General features: G+C 39.2%; 1 protein-coding gene across 2 annotated transcripts in view; it reads left to right on the forward strand.

Moving 5' to 3' along the window:
• The first annotated feature begins 194 nt into the window (after nucleotides 1–194).
• Nucleotides 195–21,049, forward strand: part of parga (poly (ADP-ribose) glycohydrolase a) — a 33,792-nt gene continuing 12,937 nt past the window's right edge. The window contains exons 1-12 of one of the 2 annotated variants that reach the window (XM_084735867.1): nucleotides 195–370; nucleotides 1,065–1,130; nucleotides 1,878–2,549; nucleotides 2,669–2,801; nucleotides 3,648–3,770; nucleotides 3,887–3,967; nucleotides 4,746–4,820; nucleotides 9,970–10,062; nucleotides 12,519–12,673; nucleotides 17,627–17,706; nucleotides 17,819–17,879; nucleotides 19,684–19,759. In XM_084735867.1, the coding sequence (XP_084591993.1) occupies nucleotides 1,102–1,130; nucleotides 1,878–2,549; nucleotides 2,669–2,801; nucleotides 3,648–3,770; nucleotides 3,887–3,967; nucleotides 4,746–4,820; nucleotides 9,970–10,062; nucleotides 12,519–12,673; nucleotides 17,627–17,706; nucleotides 17,819–17,879; nucleotides 19,684–19,759 (1,578 nt within the window). In that variant the 5' untranslated portion in view covers nucleotides 195–370; nucleotides 1,065–1,101. The remainder of the gene's footprint in view (nucleotides 371–1,064; nucleotides 1,131–1,877; nucleotides 2,550–2,668; nucleotides 2,802–3,647; nucleotides 3,771–3,886; nucleotides 3,968–4,745; nucleotides 4,821–9,969; nucleotides 10,063–12,518; nucleotides 12,674–17,626; nucleotides 17,707–17,818; nucleotides 17,880–19,683; nucleotides 19,760–21,049) is intronic. The other variant, XM_084735868.1, reaches the window with a different exon arrangement.

Here is a 21,049-nt window from a genome sequence, read left to right on the forward strand (position 1 = left end):
ATTATTATTATTATTATTATTATTATTATTAGATGATGATATACTGTTGATAGTTCGCTATTCTTGCTATAATACGGTAATGTCCCTTTAAGGGTTTCACGACAGTAAACTTCTTTTCGGCCTAATTGCTAGGATACCAACTCATGATCCCGCCTCTTTTCCTATGAAAAATGCCATGATTGGTTCCCATTTTCCTGCCGTCAAGGTGCAGCAGCTGCCTACAACACCGAAGTGAAAGTAAACCAATAACCGGACGATAAACGATCGGAGTGATGTGTGGCCAGTGGATAAATGGTTGTATATGAAAATAAATAAATAATTATGTAATCCATCTAAGTCTCAGAAGTCTTACACAAAGAGAGACATGCTTGTAAGTTCTATCTCTTCGTTTTTCATGGAGACAGCATTGCTAGCTTGAGCAGGTTGAGTTAACGTTAGTGCTATCTCCAACAATCGGAGCTAGCGAATAAAAGCTAACGTTTAGGTTTTTAGCCAATCAAAGCTAAGATAGCTAAAGATGACTTGTTTTTTTTGTCCCACAGAATGTGTTCGCATCAAGGTATTAAGCTTCTGGTCAAGTCCCTCTGAAAAAAAGGTCGTGTACTATTTTTATATATATATTTTTACCATAAAGGTAATTACAAAAGTATAAGGTTGGTTAGGGTTAGTTAGCTAGCTCATTGTAGCTTTGTCCCAGCACCAGCCTTTTTCGGCTGCCGAGTGTATGCTTGGTTTTACGAAATAAGACTGAGAAACTGGAACTGATATCTGAGACAGGAGTCTGAATTGAAAGCAACAACTCACCCCTGGCGAGATGTGCAGCCTCATAACCTGAGAAAGTGGACCAAACAAAGTCCAAAAATACTGCTCTAAGTTTTACTGGTTGTTCCTACCACAAGTCTGAGTGTAGCTTTAGCCCAGACATAAAACAAGTTTTGTATTTGGCTCTGCGTGACGTGTAGTGACATTGGGGACTATGTAGCTATAGCACAACTGTTTAGGCATGTATAAAATTTATTGGAAAATTGCAGCTAATAGATATGTGAATAATATTCTTTCTCAAGCAGTTCGTGTTGATTCATCTTGTCTGACCTGTCAAAGATGGATGAAGTGATGGATTCTCAAGGAAGGTAAAGCAGTGAAGTTTAAACGTTTGAAGTTTGTGTCTAACATGATTTGTTCTTAGTATGTTTCAAATATGCACAGAGATTATACTTGTTAGCAAGGGTGCAAAGTGCACTCTGGGAAAGGAAAAGTTGCATAATTAAGATCATACACTTTACACTGTAGAATCAGAATTGGCTTTACTTGCCAGGTACATGTACACATACATGGAGTTTGACTTTGCTTTAAAATTGCTCTCAGTGTACTTACAGACATAGAATAGACATTAAAGTGTGTAATCTTTATACTATGACAGTTTTCCTAATATCACATAAAAAATAGCAATTTATCACCTCGCTTACAGTATTGAATTACATTGAATCATAACCTCTGTATCGTGATCTGTCTCATATCGCAAATTCATGCCAATATGCACCCCTAGTAATTAAGGGTGTCAAAATTTCTATAATGCATCAAAAATTAATATGAACTTTAAATTTCAATAAATCGAAACAGTGTAGCTATTATATTACACTTGATACCTCATCATTTTAAAGAATTTAAAAATGTAAATGACATTTGTCAGCGTATACAACCAACGATCTGTTGATCTTTACAAATCAAGGCACAAACAATTGCATATGAAGCAAAGAATCTCACTGTACAATTGTACTCGACTGTATATGTGACAGTTAAGTTTACAATTGCATTTAAACTATTAAGCCTGCTAACAAGGACTTCTCTCACTCTGTTCCCTTTGTGTCTGACTGCAGTGTGACTGCTGACGTCAAGCCAGAGGATGTTAAGAATGATGTTCCGAAAACAAATTTAACAGATGGAAAAGATGAACTGTTCTGTGGAGCAGAAAAGCATGACACGACAAAAGACTGTGTACTAATGGAGAACACACAAGATGACCCAGCATCCCAGAAGTCGATGGACTGTGGGTCTGCAGGTGGGCTGGATGAGTCTGTCCTCACAGGTGGCAGAAGTAACGCAGCTCAGACACACTTTTCTAATGGGCAGAAATCAAAGAGGTCCAGTTCTCCTGGTCCTCACCCTGTTAAAACAACTTGTGTTGCTGCACCCTCTCCAAATCCAAAACTCACCCTCTGTCTTAGCAATAGTCCCAGAAAGGGTGTAAGTACACCCAGTGATGTAGAGATGCTGAGTCCAGACAGCCCCGTGTCTAAAACCGTGCTCGTCAACAACTCTGCAGACAAGGGTCATGATGGCAGCGCTTGTGCAGAGGACTCTGCCTTTGCAAAGGCTCAGGTAATTGAATCTCAGCAGTTTGTCAAAGACTCTGATTCTGGATGTTTGGCCAAAGACAGAGTCCATCTGGTTGCCATGGGAACTGAGGATGCTGAGATAGCCGAGTGCAGTGGCCCATCTGACATGAGCCAGGACTTAATTGGAAGCAAGTCAGGTGCACTTTTTGAAAGGTACTTGTGAACATTTTCATTTCTCTCCACCACTTTTTATTGTGTTTTGGCTCCTCTATCCTCACAATGTCTTTCTGTATTATAGTGTCTTATACTGACCTGTTTTTTGTTCCATGCAGTGTTTCATATGCATTGCATAACATGGACAGAGGATGGCTGGGGACACCCATAGATGAGCTGAACAGAATGCCTCAGTGTGCCCCCCCTTTGTCTCACCTGAAAGCAGCGCCTAATCACACTGTCGCAGTCAGGGTGAGTCCACAGCCACTTGTTCTGTAAGGGCTCTTTGTCTGTGGTATGTTTTGAAGAAAAAAAATCAGTCATAACAAGAACCTGCATGTGGCTTGTGGCTGGGCATTGCGTGATAGGTCTACACTTGGTCTTTTGATAAGTGAGAACAAGAGCATAGAGAATGTGAGGAGGACTGTTTGGATACAGACAGTGGAAATGAGGAAAAAGGAGACAGTTCTGGGCAGAGTGAAGCCATTCTCCATGATCCCCTCAGGGCTTCTTGTCACTAAAGCTCCTATCAGACTGTGTCCTCAACCACTAGTCCCACAGGAACTCTGTCAGTGCTGCCACCCAAGCTAGAGTCTCCCCATCAGCCCCTAGACCACAAAAATACTGGAGTTTTAATTACTGTTTTAATAAAATCACATCTCTACATTAAAATCTCAACAGCTTTCAGTTGGTGTTTAGTGAGTCAGCAAAGGGACATATCACTTTTGGTAAAACAAGCGTCAAGCTTATATGCCTATTATCTGTGCATTCAGTTTATAGATAAGGCATAAAGGGCCGTCTGTACCAGGAACAATAGAACTATAATAATAACTATATACTATAATAATAACTATATATTGTTTTAAAAATCATCATAACTCAAGTGGATGTCAGAGTGTGGATTGCAACTTTATGGTTGTGTGGTGGAGTCTGCCATTATTTTAAAATGATTTATTCATAGTTATTGTTTTTGGTGTTGATGGCTCATTAGACCTGTATAGCAAAGGGAAAACAGTTCTTACCTCATCACTTCTCTACATACAACAGTAACCTGTAAATACATTTTGTTTTCTCTGCCGTTTGGTTTCCCTGTTACAGACAGATCTCCTCAGAGAGGGAGAAGTCCCTGTCCCGTACCCCACCAAGTTTAAAGATGCGTGGGACGATGTGTCTGTGAAGATGCCCTGCTCTGAGAAGAATCTGTTTCCTATGGAGACTGAGGTACATTATAAAGGCATCACAGCTTTGCATGCTTTTCAACACATGTTCTACTATGAGGTTAGTTGTTGTAGGAATATTGTAGTAACAACAAAATGTATTTTGGTTTTGTCATGCAGGATGGAGGTGGTGTTCAAAGTCGGTGGGAGCTGATCCACACTGCCTTGCAGGGAGGGTTCAAGAGTTCTCTAGATGTGAGGGTAAGACAACTATGTTTGACTGGACTGAATTAGGCTGATTCTACATCGAGTCCTCACTAAGATAAATAATGAAAGCTCCCTTTTACATGTGAAAAGCCTGCAAACATAATTTTTAAGTTTTCCTTGTCTCCTGAAACAAACAGGAAAACTGCTAAGTGTCTTTTTTTCCCTGCTTTTTAAAGCACAAAATTGTGCTTTACATTCATCTCTTCTTCAGAGTGAGCACATACATTGTGTTTCAGTTGAGCTGAACACACTGTTACATTTATAAGTGATCGCAGAAAATTGGTGACACAAAAACGGTTTCTGACCATGAACATGTCTGAGCAGTCACATGTCATCATATGTTTTTCTTGTCCACCCTCGAATGGATGACTCTTCAGAGTTATCCACCCTATGAGCATTTTTGAAGATGTTGTTTGTGGGTGTAAATACAGGAATAGTGTGGATGGAAGAGGATAACGGTGAGGACAAGATGTCCTTTCAAAGTTGTAATGAAATCAGAGCCATGGCTATTTGGCCTGCATGCCTTTGATACTGGATCATTTCTGTTTGTATATTACTTCAATTGAACTGTCACAGCACCCTTTAAATAAACAAAACTTATTCCATAAACAACCACATGGTGGCAGAGTTTGCAACAAATACTGATTGTTGGTCAAATATTAAAAGCAGATTTTTAATCTGTGTTTTTTTGCATACAGTTTTATATGTTGGAAATTTAAAAAAAATAAATGTATTCATCTATGAATAAATAACTCCTAATTCTCCTCTTCAGGATGCAATATTGAGATACAACACAGCGCATGCAAAGAAATGGGACTTTACTGCCCTGAACCTTCTTTGCACAGAGGTAAGCTGCATCCAAAACACAACTGTTACCTGAGTTTTATAGGCTGGTCTTGTATAAAAGATTAAGCAAGAAGATTAAAACAGATTCCCTAATGTCTATGAAACATACTGTTTTGCTAAAACTTGTCTTGGGCTTCTTTGCTGAAAATGAAGCATATGACATTTGAATCCAATTAGTTGGGTGTAAAATCTCTTTTAAAGAAACATAATAGTTGTACAATACTAATGTCTTAATTTGCTAAATAACAGACTTTCATATTTGAAGACAACTGACATATAAATAAACAGCTCATCAGTGAAAAGCAGCCCACTGTGTGTGTCGCAGCTCTGACAGTCAGCCCCTGTGAACTCTGCCATGTAGCTGCTGCTGGCAGTGTTTGTTTAACTCACCGTGATTAATTATGTCTTTAAAATTCACCTTAATGAAGAATGAAGCTGAAGCTGATACTGAACTAGAGTTTTTATTGCAAAGGGAGCTTGTGTCTGTCTGTTTGGCTGCAAGTCCACCAGTGTGCGTCGTCCCCTCCCAGTACCTGGGAGTGAGTCTCAGGGGAGCAAATAGGCATCATACAGTTAGGACAGATGAGCACAGAGCATGGCGGCAGCAGCTGTTGCAGGTGAACCAGGGGAATTTCTTTCTTTTTTTCTGCCTGTCTCCTTCTTCCTTTCTTTTAACGCTTCTTATCCTCTGTTCAGACAGTTAGCGACTATAATTACATACCTGTTGTTACAGAAACTTCTTCCCATGAGGGATTAAGCTTTACCTGTATTCCATTGTTATGAGATTAGTAATGAGTTTTCTTATGAGAACTGCCCAGCTTTTTTTGAATTTGAGTTGTAGGATATATAAGTAAATATCACTCTTTTTGCAGAATCCCTTCCCGAAATCTTGTAGATCCACTACTAGTAGTGCTGCCTGTCTACTGGCAGTGTATTTACCTCAAACTGAGTCTACATGTAGGCCCTTTTACCACCAAAAGTGGCCCCCAAAAAGAAGATCGAGTCTTTGAATGGACAGAAAACCAATTTCAGTTATAAGCCTAATTTGGTTAGCTAGATTTAGTAAAGCCTGTAGTTCATTGTGAAATTCTTTCTGGGCGAGTTCATGTCTTTGTCGGAGCCATTAGGAACAAGATCATTATTCTAATGGAGCTCTTACAATTAAGTGGGAACATTTGATACTTGTTACAGTCCAGTCAGATTGATATTTCAACCTAATGTTCGTCCCTTCTCATCATTGATTACTCAGCTAAATTCAGACTTTTCCAAAATGGTCTTTTTTTTCCCCCTCGCTCTCTAAAATAATTTCTCAGAGTAAAGCAGAGAGCTCAGTAGATCAATAGCCGTCTGAGCCTTTTTATAGCTTAATCCAATTTAATTAAAAGGTTCCATTAAATCTTTAAGGATGCTGAGCAAAGCCAACAAGAAACTTGCCCTTCCAGGAGTCTATTGCGTCAGCAGCTCCACTCGCTATCCGGAGAACGGTAATTCCCCCTATTTTATAATTTCTTTCCTGCTGAGGCACTGAGCCAGGGAAGGTGGTGTTCAAGGAGAAAGACAAGTTATAATATGCACAGTAATTGGCAGAAGTGAATCTGAACTGATACATTTGTAAAGCTACAAAATACTTACTGGTTGTGACGGCTTTCTGTCAGTTATATTTCTATCAGTTGATGGATGTAGGATAAGGGAGCGTTGAGCAGGAATGATTAACAGCTGCCATTCTGCAGCAGACATGCACCATTTTAAGAGATTTATCTTTCCCACACAGACTAATGTAGTGAAGAATCACGCAGAATTGTTCAGCCATTCTTCTTGGGCAACCCAATTGATCAGCAATTGACAGAATACATTTCACTGCTTCTTTGTTCATACATTTTTAAAAATGTTAACTCCCCTTATGCTGTAATTTGAATCCTAACTGTTGCACTCCTCAGCCAGGACCACCTAATTAAATGTGGTGAAACGTTTGTGCAGCACTGGGGTAATTGTCAAGAGGTACATTGCCCCTGGGCCAGTGATTGACACTCTGCTCTACGTGTAATAGCCATAGGGGGAAAAAAAACAGTTATCCAAATTAGGCCTTGTCTGTAAATTGTCTTAGAGTTTCTCCCCTGCCAAATGAAACTGTCACTGTGTCACTTTCTGATGAATGTCTGAGGGCTGAGCAGGAAAAGCAGTCCAGGAGTAAGTACAGCTGATGTTCCAATAGTACACGAACATTCAGCAGCAAGGCAACAGTGGTGACGTATGCAAATCCTTTATCTAAGTCAAAGTATCAATACCACTCTGTGAAAATACTCCTCTACAAGTAAAAGCCCTGCGGTCACCTCACTTAAGCCTCACTTAAAGGGTAACTGGTATTTTTCAACCTTTACCCTATTTTCCCATGTTTTTGTGTTGAAGTGTCTAATTAGGACAACTGTTCTTGAAATTGGTCCATTATTGAGCAAGAGTGCTGCAGCTGGCAGGAACAAAATTAGGCTACATCTTAATCCTTCTGGGCAACTGCGTATTGTCAAAGTACATTCACTAAAAGTGCTTGTTCTACCGCTGACAGGCTTGGTAGGGTTGAGCGATATGTTACAATTTTCCAAAAATTGCCCCCCAAAAAAACACCCGGCGATGGGTTTAGCCTGTCTTTGATGGACAATATATTCATCCAAGCGTGACAACATTATGGAAAGGATCTCTAAAGAGATAGACCTTTTGTTTTTTTAAAGAGTAAGATGCATAAGTTAAACCAGAAACAGCTGTTTTATTGCGGTTGCCAAACTCATCCAAGCTCCCTTTACAGAAACTAGTAGAAAGAAAAGTAAAAGTATGTAGGTATTATTGGCAAAAAAGTACTTATTATGCAGAAAGATGGTCCCTGTTGTGTTTTACTGTTATTTGAGTTTTTTTAATTAATATTACTCCTCCATTAATGTTTATGTTGTATTTTACTGTAACTAATACTTGTAAGAAATTTCATCTACACCAATGCAACATTTAAAAAAAAGTTAAAGGTTAAAGGTTAAAAAAGTACAATATTTGCCTCTGAGATGTAGAGGAGTAGAAGTATGAAGTTGCATAAAATGGAGATACTCAGGTAGTACAAGTGCCTTGAATTTATACTTAAGTGCAGTACTTGATTACACTCCATGACTGGCAACAACACACACTATCCCCCTCTCTTTTTGTGCTCGTCCCTTGATTTGCTTCTATCTCTCTCAAGCAGTGATTTTAGAAATGATTGAAATGTCAGAGTTTGACACTAAATGTATTGAAAAACAGCCTTAGACGACATCTAAATAAAAATGTGAAATGGAGACTTGCGTAGGTTGAGCTGCCAGGAAATGAAAATAACTTGTAAAGAGCAGAATTGATGGAAGATCAGAGTGTAATCGATCATTAGCCTATGCAGCAGTAAATCTGGACTGTCCTGCCGGAGCTCAGTTTGTCATATGTATTGATGCGAAAGGTATAGTTTGTGTGTGTGTGTGCAGCCTAACCTGTGTGTTACCGCTGTGGTCGGCTGCTGTCGCTGTGGAAGAGCTGGGGGATCATCTTTCTACCCTCATCCTGCCGCACCAACCACCATCTATTAGTCCCCCAGGAACGCTTTATGATGCCTGCCAGCTCATTACTTCTGACAGCATTTAGTCAGACCTGCTCTGTGGCTGTATAAATGCCCCCCGGCCAAATCACCCACCAAAGACTTCCTGTTGAAAATCAAGCCGCCCTGCCACTCTCTCCACAATTGGTCATTTGCATTTGCTCCAGAAGGTCCATTTAATCAGCGCGAGCTCCGCTGCTCACCTTGATAGAATAAGGAAAGTGATTGATGACAGTGACATTCGGAGCCAATACACTCATAAGTGATTGCGTTGTAAATCTGGGTCTATGATGGAATAACTGGGTGTTTATTTTAGAGGGAATTGCAGATGGATGCTGAGGTAAGCTACAGGCTGAAGTATGGATGCCTCGGCCGTGGCAGGCTCGCTCCCAGATTGATGGTAGTTTGTTCTCAAACAGGTTCTGTGTAGCTCTGCGGCATTTCTATTTCTTCTTCCACTGCTGAAGTGTTTGGGGATTATTGATATCTGAGGAGTGGGAGTTCATCCTAAAACAACAATAAACCTCCATTTCTTTCACTGACACTGAGTGTTCCTATTAGATATGAGAGAACTGAGCATCTTTCCTTAGATATTGTTTACTGCTATTGGGTTATGACCTCAGACTCACAGTTATTAGACCATTTAAACTTTTCACCAGATAGTTCTATGTTCCTCATATTTTTCAGGGCCGTTCTGTCTCTTTGTCTCAACAAGAAAATACTAAACCTGTAAAGAAATTATTTAATTTAATGAAAAGGAAATTGTGTGTTGATCTTTCAGATAATGTAATGTGGAAAGGAATGGATTTTTAGAGTCATATGAAGGTGTTGGTATTATTTGTTTGAGTTTGTGATATTATAATTTATTGTGTGATTGTGGTGAGTGTGTGGGTGGATCACATGGATATGGGTGGCAACCTTCTTAGATATGAGCACCTGTTCAACTGTGTGGTCAGGAGGAGAAAGGCTTAGTTAGGTTGCCATATCTTTTGTTGACCGCTACTTTCTTTTTGTTCACTGTGATCATATTGAGTATAATTTTGTGCATGTTATAGTAAGTTCACCCTTCTTCATTACTAGAAAGTTATTTTACATATTTTTTGGATCTCAATGAATCTTTTTAGCGTGTCAGTGTCAGTAATCAGAAATTTAAAAAACACAGTTATCTTTCCTAAGACCAGCCTGTACGTTCCTTCAGGCTGTAATTGCATCGTAGCTCCATGAATCAGAATTGAGTTGAATTGTGAGGTGTCAAGAGATTCCCACCCCTGGCCATAACAAGAGTGAGATGTAAACTGTCAAAAAAAGTCAAAAAACTAAAATTATGCATTTTTTGTGACTTTCATGTTCATGATGGATTTATCTTCTACTTAACATTTAGGCTGGGAAAATCAGTGGTGTTACAAAACAATATGTCACTTCAAATGTAATCAGTCACTCTGACTGCTTGCTCTGAGTAACTGCCCGCCTAACTAGGCAGTCAGCTCCACAGACAGATCCCATTTAACAATACTTCTGCCTCCATGTCTCTTTTTTTCTCTCTTCTCTCTAGTATCTTGAGCATTCTGAGGCACAGCACCTGTTTGAGGTCATATTACCGGCTATGGTCGATCTGGCACTCAGTGCTCCTCGCCTCTGTACGATGGTAAGTGCATTTACTGCTTTATGCATGGAGAGTCATGTTTGGAGAGTTTGCAGGAGTTTTGTGAGGAAACTGAAAGATGTCATGATACAGTAGGTTGTGGTTTTAAAAAGGCGATCAAATTAACAGCAGGGTTATGGTACACACTTAGAAATAAAAGTGCTAACTAGAACCAGAAAGGGTCATTTGGCTTGTCCCCATAGGTGAACCCTCTTTTGTTAGTGGTAGAACCCTTTATAAAGGCTCCACTTGACACCCTTTCAGAGGGCTTCCCCTAGAACCCAACATAAAGGGTTATACCAAGAGCTATCTGTGAAGGGTTTCAAGCAGAACCCCCTATGGAAGGTTCAAAATAAGAACGCTTCTGTGGTGCAATGGTTCCACCCACAATCCTCTCTGGTGGTCCTGCTCAGAATCTTTCCACCTTCTAAGGGTGCCAACAAGAACCCACTCAGGGGTTTCTACCACAAACCCCTTATATTCCAAGGGTTTTAACTAGAACCCACCCATGGAGTCCTTGAAGAACTCTTTCCTCCATAAAGTTTTTTTTTTTTGAATGAAAAGGGTTCTCAGTGGAACTTTTAGTACAAAGACCCCTTGATGAACCCTTTAAGGGTTCTTCAGAAGCAAATGGTTTTGAGTAGAACCTCAGCCCTTCAGGAAGAAACCTCTTGGAAAGATTTTTGTGAGTGTACGTAGGAGGAAGGATACAAGTGTGTGCAGTCAGCAAGGTTGTCAAAAGTATTGATACTTCAATACTTTTTTAATACCAGTTGTTTAAAAATACAGTATCTGTTAATTACAGTATTGAAAGTACCAAAGCTATAAAAAAAAAAAGATTCTGCCTGATATCTGGCTTTTTATACCAGCATGGTGTGCAGGTTATTAATTTAAAGAAAAATTAAACTATTTTATATGCCTGGGACCGTTTGTCTTTTTGCTTTTGTGTAATTTTTTTTATACAAGTATTGTATTGAAGTTTAAAATTCTGGTATGGCTACACCTCTGGCAGTCAGCAGGGGGAGATGCAAATGATTTGATGGTGGATGTTATACAAGATCAGCTCATGAGCTACAACTGCTAGATAATGAATGCCCCTCTTTGGTCCATATCAAGAACTGCTTCATTAGAAAAGCGGGCTGGGAGAGGAGAGGTCTGTCTCATGTCCAGTCATCCATCTGATGTGTAATGCTTATGAAATTTAAAATTCAGTCTTTTCCCTTGGACTTCACGCCCATTCCTCCACTAGGAAACATGGTTTGATGCCTGTCAAATCTCAGAGGTCCTCGCTTTTATTCATAGTAAATGGGGCTGATCCATGTCACAGATCTTTTAAATGTCATCCCTATTTGTCTTCATGTACCTTCTCTGTCATCAATTATAGCAATGCAAGAATTCTATGGTTGGTATTTTTGTAATTCAGTTATCTACTTCAGTTTAATTCGATAAAGTCATTTCACCTCCCACTGTGGGCAGGATGGGAAAATCCTCCAGGTTGTTAGCAAAGACAGAAACCAGGAGCGTACGTGTCAAAGATGCTCAGGTGTAACTAAAGCAGGGTATTTCTGCAACATATTTCACCTCACAGTCATTTGTCGCAGTCAGATAATGAAGCTTTCTGACTCACCGTTTTGTTTTGCAGTATTAAGCGTCAAAGCTAATGTTTATGTGTGTGTGTTATTAGAGCGGGTATTGATCTGCTAACTGGGCAGCCTTGGGAGGCTCTTTAGCCCTAATCAGTGAAGATAGATGTGCCCCGTGTGTCTGACTGAACCTGGGGGAGAGCAAGAAATCCAGGACCTTAATTACTACCACCCATTTACCTAATGGAACTCTCCTTGTCTCTTCTGCTTGCTAGATTGCTAAACTAATTATCTGCCCCCATTCGCCTTCAGACCTACAGTACAGTACTGCACCCACATACAGTAACCTTGTGTGTTTCTCCTGCATCTCTCTTTGTCACTGCATGTCCCATTCTCACGGTTCCTATGCAGTATGGAATGTGATGTTAGTAATTTCCGGATCTGGAAGTATGTAGTATGGAAAAAAGAAAAGAGAGTATGGAAAAACATTTGTTTTTTCCAGACGGTTCTGTTTATAATGGAATGGCATAGAAAAACTTAATTGTCAGACACAAATTTACAGTGATAGTCAAATTCTCCTTTGGCAAGGCTCAACAGTAAACACATAATGCACATCTAAATCACAAATTTAAAAGATGTAATAAGCATTTAAAACACATTCAGGATAATGTGTATTTGCATAGAAAATGATTGTAAAAAAAAATAAATATCGACTAATCATACAAGCAGAGTGTTTTTCTTGGAAAAGTCTGGAATTCTGAAATGGAAAATGTGTAGAAATCCTGTATTCTGATCTCCAGTCCCACAGTTTTCTTTCCTCTGTTCTCTGTTATAATTGTCATTTCAGTCACTTTTCTCTCTTTTTTGTCTTTTTAGCCAATTCTCCTATTGAAGTCAAGGATGAACCACTCCCTTACTCTGTCTCAGGAGCAAATAGCTTGTCTTCTAGCCAACGCCTTCTTCTGCACATTCCCCCGACGCAACTCTCGCAAGTCGGAGTACTGCAATTATCCTGAGATCAACTTCTACAGGTAAAGACGCGCCGTCCCTTTGTAGAGCCGCAAAACAATGATCAGCAGCTCACTGGGGTAATTGAGTGAGCTCCCGTCGTTGGTATTTTATTCACAAAATGAGATTTGCCCCTCGAGTCTTCTGCTGAGTCCCCTTGTGAGCCATTACTTTAAGCTGGAGACTGAGTAGATCTTATACTCAAGATATTGATCCTTAGTGAGCCTCATAGGTCTCTCTTCATCAAGAAGAATCTTACTATGCTGTCAGACAGGAGTGTGATTGGACTCATTGGCATCATCATACTTTATTTCTGGTCCTGAATGATTATTGAATGTCCTGTATTGCCCAGATTTTATTTGAATTATAATAACAGCATGTCAGGTTGTATTGCAATATTTTCAGTAGTCTCTTTTCCAGTTGTTGGGCATCAAATACATTCAAAGATGTGTTTTATTTCCATGATTCGTAATCATTACAGCTATCTACTATGAACTGGTCGGATTTTGTTTGAGTATCTCTGTTTTTAGTGATCCAACCATTCAGAGGACTGTGAACTGATTTCCATAAGGGGGCACTACTGCCTTGAAAACCCCAATGCATGATTTCTCTGTTTTTACTAACTTCTTCTCATTTAGTTAAGTGTCCAGTAACTTTACACACAGTAACATTTAACTTTCTTTTCTAGCATAACAAGGGAAACTGATTGGATCTGTTAAACAGAGTTACACCTTGTGGTATCACATTTGTTTTTTTTGTCAAAGAGCATATTTGTGTTTCTTTAGTTTATTTCTTTATTTTTTTTAAGGTTTTGTCACCTTATAGACTCAGGGGTGGGACTGTGGGCAGAGACTCTCCTTGAGCTCCATGTTTCTTCTTTGTCTGTTTGTATGGGAGGGAGGTCCAGAGTAGGAGTGTTAGATTGGTGTTCTCTGTTTCTACCCACTCAGAACCAGTGGTCTGTTAAGAAAGCCTGCGATGGCTAATTGAAACAAAGTGTTTTGATAGTTTTTAAGTGCACGCCTGCCCCTCTGTCTCTGGCTCCCCTTAATGTTGAGGTGTCATTTTGTTTGAAAGAATGGAGAGAACGTGATGAATGAATGTAGAGCTGCGACAATCAGTCGATTATTAATCAGCTATTAAATTAATTACCAGATTTTTTGCTAATTGAGAAATCATTTTGAGTCATATTTAAAATAAAACAATATCCAAACTCTATAATTAGATCTTGGTACAAGCATGCTGGTGTTTATTTGCTCACTGAAGGTGATGAGATTCACTCTTCAGGTATCGAAATTTGGTATCGAATGACAAGGCATTTTTTGCTACTCGGTATTGAAGCAGTTTTGTCTGTACCATCCAAGTACTGAAGTTTGATATCTAGCCGTACGCTAGACAAGGACGGTAATGTTATTTTTTATGGTCGCCATTCTTTTATAGTACAGCAGTTTGTGGTGTTTTTATGGTGGGTGAATAAGTTGTGTTGCTTTGTGGCAAAGACAAAAGTCTCATGCTCTCTTTGCATATAATTTGTTCTTGTTTAACATCACTTGCCCTGAATCTAGAATACTCTAAATAAAACAACAGATGTTGATCTGTTTCAAGGGATTACCTCTTCACCTTTTGCTCTAGACATTTCATTTACCTTTTGTTATGTTTCAGTCATTACTCTGCTCCTCTGGACTGCAGCTACGACATCTAGGAAATTCTTTCCACAAGTTTAGGAAATACTTGATTTGATATGCAGTGGAGTTTTCTAAGAGGCGGCACACATTTTAGATGTCAATGTTGTTGCACTTCATTATTTTCATTTAATTGTGGGAAGCCAAAATCCTGATCGAGATTAATATTTGATTAATCTTGCAGCCTTAGTGTTATCACAGTTTTCTAGAATCTGTTGTTTGTTGGAGAAAGACTTCTGTGCAAGATATTTGATATGATGATTTTCAGTCTAACTGAATCTGAATTTTTTGAACTCTTATGTGTATCATGTGTTTTTATTACAGTTGATAGTGGTTAGAAAGTTGAGCTGTATGAATGAGGTTGAGTTGGTAACATTGTTAACATTAAATGAGATTTTGTTACCAGCTCTTTCACTGTACTTAAGGATTGTAGGCACATCTGTACACACTGGACATTGTCCAGATATCACCTCAACTCAATTTCCCTGTATTCCTTATTAGTGGTATGTGTAATAACATCCGGTGTTGTTGCCTGACATACTGGAAATGGTTTGGTAATACCTTATTATGATAGTGCTCACACTCATTGTTGAACATGAAGGGTAGGTTTAGTTAGTACCGTATAATTTTGACAGTCCCTGCAATCTGCATGGGCCTGAATTGTTATCCAGAGTCTAATTAGCCATCTGCTCTCCCTTGGGGGTCGAGCAGTATTATTTTATCAGTCTCATGGATGGTCATATCGATTAACTAACCCTTCAGATCCCTTATTTATCTGATCCTTAATCGTACACTCACAATAAGTCATGTGTATGGGTGCGTGATATCTGCCTCCATGTCAAACGTTAGTGGCAGACAAAGTGAAGAGGCCAGTATAATAATGTAAGCATTGATTCCAGTTGCAGTGGCTGGCTGTTTCAGACCCATGCCAGCTCTTGGTTGCAGGCACTCGGGCCAGCCTTCACTATAAGCATTTATGCCGGCAGCGAAATACAGGAAAGAGCAAGAGGGAGGGAAAAAAAGCCTTGGTGTCTCTGAGAAGATGAGACAAGACAACCAGTGCAGTCTAAAATGGGCCCTGGATCGTTACTGGCCCTCCCTTTCCCCCTGTAATTGAGGGAGTGTCCGTCACTTTGCTTATCGTCTACAGTAGCGCTCTGTCTTGGCCAAGCAGAGCAGCAAGCAATCTGCTGATTGCTGTTTTGGCAGAACTGTCAAGGTTTGTCCTCCGTTAAGTGATGGATAGATTCGAGGGGGGAGGAAGGAAGGCAGACTTATCTCTTTAGCTTGTGTTTTCCTCTGTTTGAGAAGAAAATGACATTGGATATCTGTTTAACAGTTAAGTCAACAATGGAAGCTAATTATTGAGAAATAAAACCTCTGTTTGTGTCTGAACTGAGCGACCACGGGATGGCCTTCCTCATTTGCAAGAAAATAGCCTAATTGGTAGCAGTAAAACTGTCTGTAACCTTATTTCCTGCTACACTTTATATAGCAAATAAGGTTACAGTCGATAAGGACCAAATAATTAATGACTGTCCTCAAAAATGAAAACACCTGAAATATATTTTGCAACTAAATCCTTCATAATTAGTTGCCTAGCTGTCTTCAGCAAGGTATGATTTGGGGCTTTGCTGGAAATTTCCCCCTCATCCTCCCGTGTTTCACTTACACTATCTCATGAACAGGTTGTCCTCGAGGGTGAATTATGCCAAATTCATACTAAGAGCATGAGTAACGCACTGTGTAAGGAATGTAAATAGTGGGGGGATGACATGTATTATATGCAGGAATAGTCTTAAATAATTTATATTTTTTCATTGATGTAGGGCTGTGCAATATATCAATATTATGTATTATATATCATAGCGATATTGTGATATCAGACTAGATATTGTCTTAGATTTTGGATCATGCTATGGCAAAAGCCTCAGGGCTGTTTGTTCCTGGTTTTGAAGGCTGTAGAACAGGACCTGACCAATATTGGAGTTTTGGGACTGAAGCCAATACCAATATTGGGGAGTAAATAGATTAATTGTATTATATTATAATAATATTATAAATATTAATAGCTGATATTCTTTGTACAGAATATAATATATGGAATATAGAATATATACATCAACTTACATTTGTTGCAGTAATCCCTCAAAAGTGGCTAACATGTAATGTACGCAGGCTATTTTACAGTTTAACATTACATTATTAAACTAAACTTTCGTCATTGATTTTTTAATAAGAAAAAACACAAATAGAACAAAACATATGTATATAGTAAACCCGAATTAGAAAAGGGATCAAATATACATAAAATGTTTCCTATAAAGATAATGTATAATAAAAACAATCTACAATATGCTCTGGTAAAAAAGTTTTCATGTGTGCACTTGACAACATATATGCTGATACCGATACAGCCTGCTATAGCTATGATAGGCCAATATCAGGCTGATAATATCAGTTGACTGATATATTGGTTGGGCTCTACTGCAAAATAATATAATTTTCCGAGCTTATCAGCTGTTCTGTGTTTTGCCTTTACCCAGTTAGTCATTATATCCACATTTGATGATTATTATTTATCCAAAACCTAATTTTGTTATTATTTTGTGAAAGCACCAATAGTCATCCCTACAATATTGTCACAGTATCAATAAATGTGGACGTTGAGACAAAATATTGTCATATTCGACTTTGTTCATGTTGCCCAGCCCTGTAGTTAAGGCCTTTCAATGCATTACCCTTGTTATTTCATTTGCCCCCTCTGTTATTGTTTCTTTACTGGTCTGGGCAGAAGGAGGTGGGAGGGAAAGATGAATGCTGAAGTCTGATTAGTCATCAGCTTAGGTCACCTTTAATGGAGGGAGAGCACCAGTATTGGGTGATTTAAGCTGTCCACCCGACTCTATTTCTCCTCTTCTCTCCTCCCTCCATCCACCCTAGTTTTTATGGTAACTCTGAAGAACTGAAACACAGCCTCAGGCAGTGCCATTGTATGAAGGATGGAGGTAGATGGGAGAGACATCATGCCAGTTTAAAAGCTTGACCTCACTCCTGACATGCTGTGGCATGGTTGTGCAGTGAGCTATAGATAATGGTAACTCTGAGTGAAACATTAATGTCTCTCGTCTGATAAAAGACATTGAATTTTAGTTAATATCAAAATTTAACTAAAATGTTGGCATTTTGTTTTGTTTGAAACTCTAAAAACGTTCACATGTATTATATAATGAAGTCTTTTCCTGACAGGAATCCCGCCTGTGAACTCAAATTTCCATTTGCTTTATGTTTCAGGTTGTTCGAAGGTTCTTCTCCAAGAAAAATTGAGAAATTGAAAACTCTGTTATGTTACTTTAGGAGAGTCACACAGACCAGTAAGTATTAAATGTCCCACATGATGCTGCAGCAACTGTTTCTCTATAATGATGTCCATGTTTTTCAGTTGATGAATATTCTTTGATTATGTTTTTTTTCCATTTTTCCAAGAGCCCAAGGGTCTTGTTACGTTCACACGTCAAGTATTGAACAATCCTCCAAACTGGGAAAGGTATTCCTCTCTGTACTATTATGAATTTAATGGCCTGAATTCAAAATATTTTTTCTCTGTTTCCAGTAAATCTACTAAGTATTATTTTCATTTACGATGACACTCCAGATTTGGTTGAATTGTTTAAAAAAATAATTTAAATGTCCCCACAACTTGATTGAAGAAATGTGATTGGTGTTGATTGTCGTCTGAGTGTTGTAAGGACCTCTCAGACAACATCAACACATCAGAGTTTATTCCTCACATGAAACATAATGATGGAAGCATTGTGCTGTTTGGTGGCGGTATAGCAGGTGTGATTGTGAGGCTGAATGGTGTGAAATGCAGATGAATTCTTGTAGAGAGGCCTGAGGTTGAGGTGGCAGTTTATATTCCATCAGGATCATGGCCAAAAACCTGCCACCAAATCAACAGGTGAATCTCTTCACAGCAGGGATTGGATGTACTTGAATCATCAATGCTCTCCATCCAACTTCATGAAGCCTTGATAATCCTGCCAGCAGGATACAAGTGAATTCTAAAATGTACCCTGTGCAGAACCATTGGGGCCAATTTATGTTATTATTATTGAATTGAATTGAACTCAGGGTGTCTCCTTACTTAAGTTCTTCTATTCTCATGTTCTCGCAGCTCCACAAAATACCTACACATATGAATACTATAACTTGGTGTTCATGTGTTTTTTTTTGTTTTTTTTTTACATACACATTGGGAACATTCCCAGAGGGTGCTTAACCTTTTCAGTGGCTGCTTGAGTACCGGAGCACCCACGTTATCGGCCTCCATATACAGAACATATCCAAGGAGACTGAGGACGTTGATGCTGTAGAAAGGCTGTAGAAACGTAGAAAAGTTTCAGGAGATTATATTAATTTATTTCATTCAAATAACTCTAAAGAACTGTGTCAGTTTACTGGTGATTCTGCTCCATTCAGAATATTAATTCACCTCACATTCAAACAAGCTATTCCTTTCAAACCTCTACATGTCCTTTTCTACATGAACACTTTGCTGACGCATGTTATGACTTGGCTCTCATGCACCTCTCTGTTTCTGTAGTCACCACTCTGTAGTCTCTCTCAACGTCCTGCCTACAGCACTACCTGATATTTCAAATGTCATAAATAATAGCCTATTAACCTTGAACGCTTCTGTACTACAGATGGACAAAGAGGAACGCATTTGCAAACTGGACCTGTGTATAAACTAATTTTGTTTTACGATGTGACAACACTGTGGTTATGATCTGCTGAGGTTTAGTGACAGAAAACACTTGGTTGCGGTGAGGGAAAGATTATGGTTAGGGTTTAAATGATCACTCTCACAAGATCTTTTGCTCCGATGACGTGAACAATGTTTCAAAAGGACAGTAGCAGATATTTCTGAAGTTGCAATAAACATCATAAGTTTATGATCTATTTCTGTGGTGACAAGTATGCCCACCACAATCTGGTGCTGAAGATAGAGATTTAAATTTTACTGGTTTTATTTTTTCTTTACTTTATAAAAAAAACTTGGTTTATTCATTTTTTAAAATTTTTCTGTTAACCATATAAGAAATGTTGCTTGGAACTCCCCACATATAATTTTGAAAAGTTATCTTTTGCAGCATTTAATTTAACATATGCTTACAGGCGTTTAAACAAAGTTTTGTGTTGGAGTTTGCGTTTTTCTAAATTATGATATAATGTATGTACTGTGTATTGGCTCCAAATATTGGTTATTTGTCTCATTGACTACTTATATATATATATATTCAGTATTAACCTCTAGAAAGAATAACTTAAAGTTATTTTTTGTAAAGTTCCCAGACGAAGCTGACACGCCTACATATCACCTGTGAGGGGACGATTGAGGATGATGGATACGGGATGCTGCAGGTAGGAATTTACAGTTTTACATCTTAAGCCAAGTAAAACTACTGCAGTTGTCCGGCGTGGTGTAATAAAAGTAGGTTTTCTTGCCCCCCAGTCATTTTGAAATTATTCCTTTTTGTAACAGCGGCACCACAAACTTTGTGTCAAAATTGTTGACTCCGAGTGTCAGATGTGATGTAGCATACATGTTCGTACTTGTTGTTGTGGTCACACCTGACAAACACGACTTTGACCATCGCTGTGCCTTCCTCTTAGCTTACAAAAGTCAAAGAGACACTCGGAATAGTTCTCTACCAGCTGTAGAAAATCTAAATTGGCTGGATATTTTTGTGCATATCTGAGAGGGTTATTGGCTCTATGTCTGCATTGATTCACCACATCTCCTCAGTCTGCTCAGTGTTCCAGGATGGCTGGTGCATTTTTTACTCTTGCTTGACAGCTGATATACACACTTGAGTAGCTCAGAGAGCCAAGGGTGGAGGAGAGGACCCTGGGGTGGGGGATGAGGGAGAAGGAGGCGCAGGGAGGAAAAGATGACGAGGGTGAGCCATCTCACTGGGGCGACCCAGTGGGCCGGGAGTCCTGCAGGAGGATTGATGGCTACCTCAGCAGGCTGGGCACTGGCTGTGCGCTGAGTTTCGATAGGGCAGAGTGGGCTGTCATTCTGTCAGGAGGTGAGATTGAAGGGTGAGGGGGGTGAGGTTAGGGGTGAGCCAGCAGAGGAGGTGAGCGACTGGTTAGACAACATACACACATGCACATACAAACACACTCACTGTCACACAGATTGACGTAGCTGTGGGCCAGTGAGCAGAACCTTCACCCTGACAGGCTGTTTAAATAGCAGCATTGTGATTGGATGGACTGTCCTCTTATACATGCCACAAGAACAACATGGCATGAAGCTCCAGTGTCAAAATATTTCCTACATTCAAACTGGAGGCCCAGAAATAAACACACGCAGCTATAATTCCTGTCATATTATTTTCAATGATTTGGTTTTGTATCTCAGTCCTCTTATAGATGTTATTTACTCTGAACATCAGGACGTAGTTTAACAAGTCTACACATGTTAAAAATGGAACTTGGGTAACAACTCTGTGGTGACTCTGAGGGGACACTGCCTCAAACTTGATTTGGTTAGAGATGGCTCTCTAATTATGGCAATTCTTGTCTGGGACAAAGTTAAAGACTCCAAAAATCAGATAATGGTATATCAGCTGATAATCTTTTTTTTCATAAACCCATTTCATAAACAGCTATTTATTGTGAGCACTGTGTTTCTTAATTACT

This window comes from Lutjanus erythropterus, chromosome 14, assembly GCF_056507025.1.
Source record: "Lutjanus erythropterus isolate fLutEry1 chromosome 14, fLutEry1.hap2, whole genome shotgun sequence".
NCBI classification, from domain to species: domain Eukaryota; kingdom Metazoa; phylum Chordata; class Actinopteri; order Lutjaniformes; family Lutjanidae; genus Lutjanus; species Lutjanus erythropterus.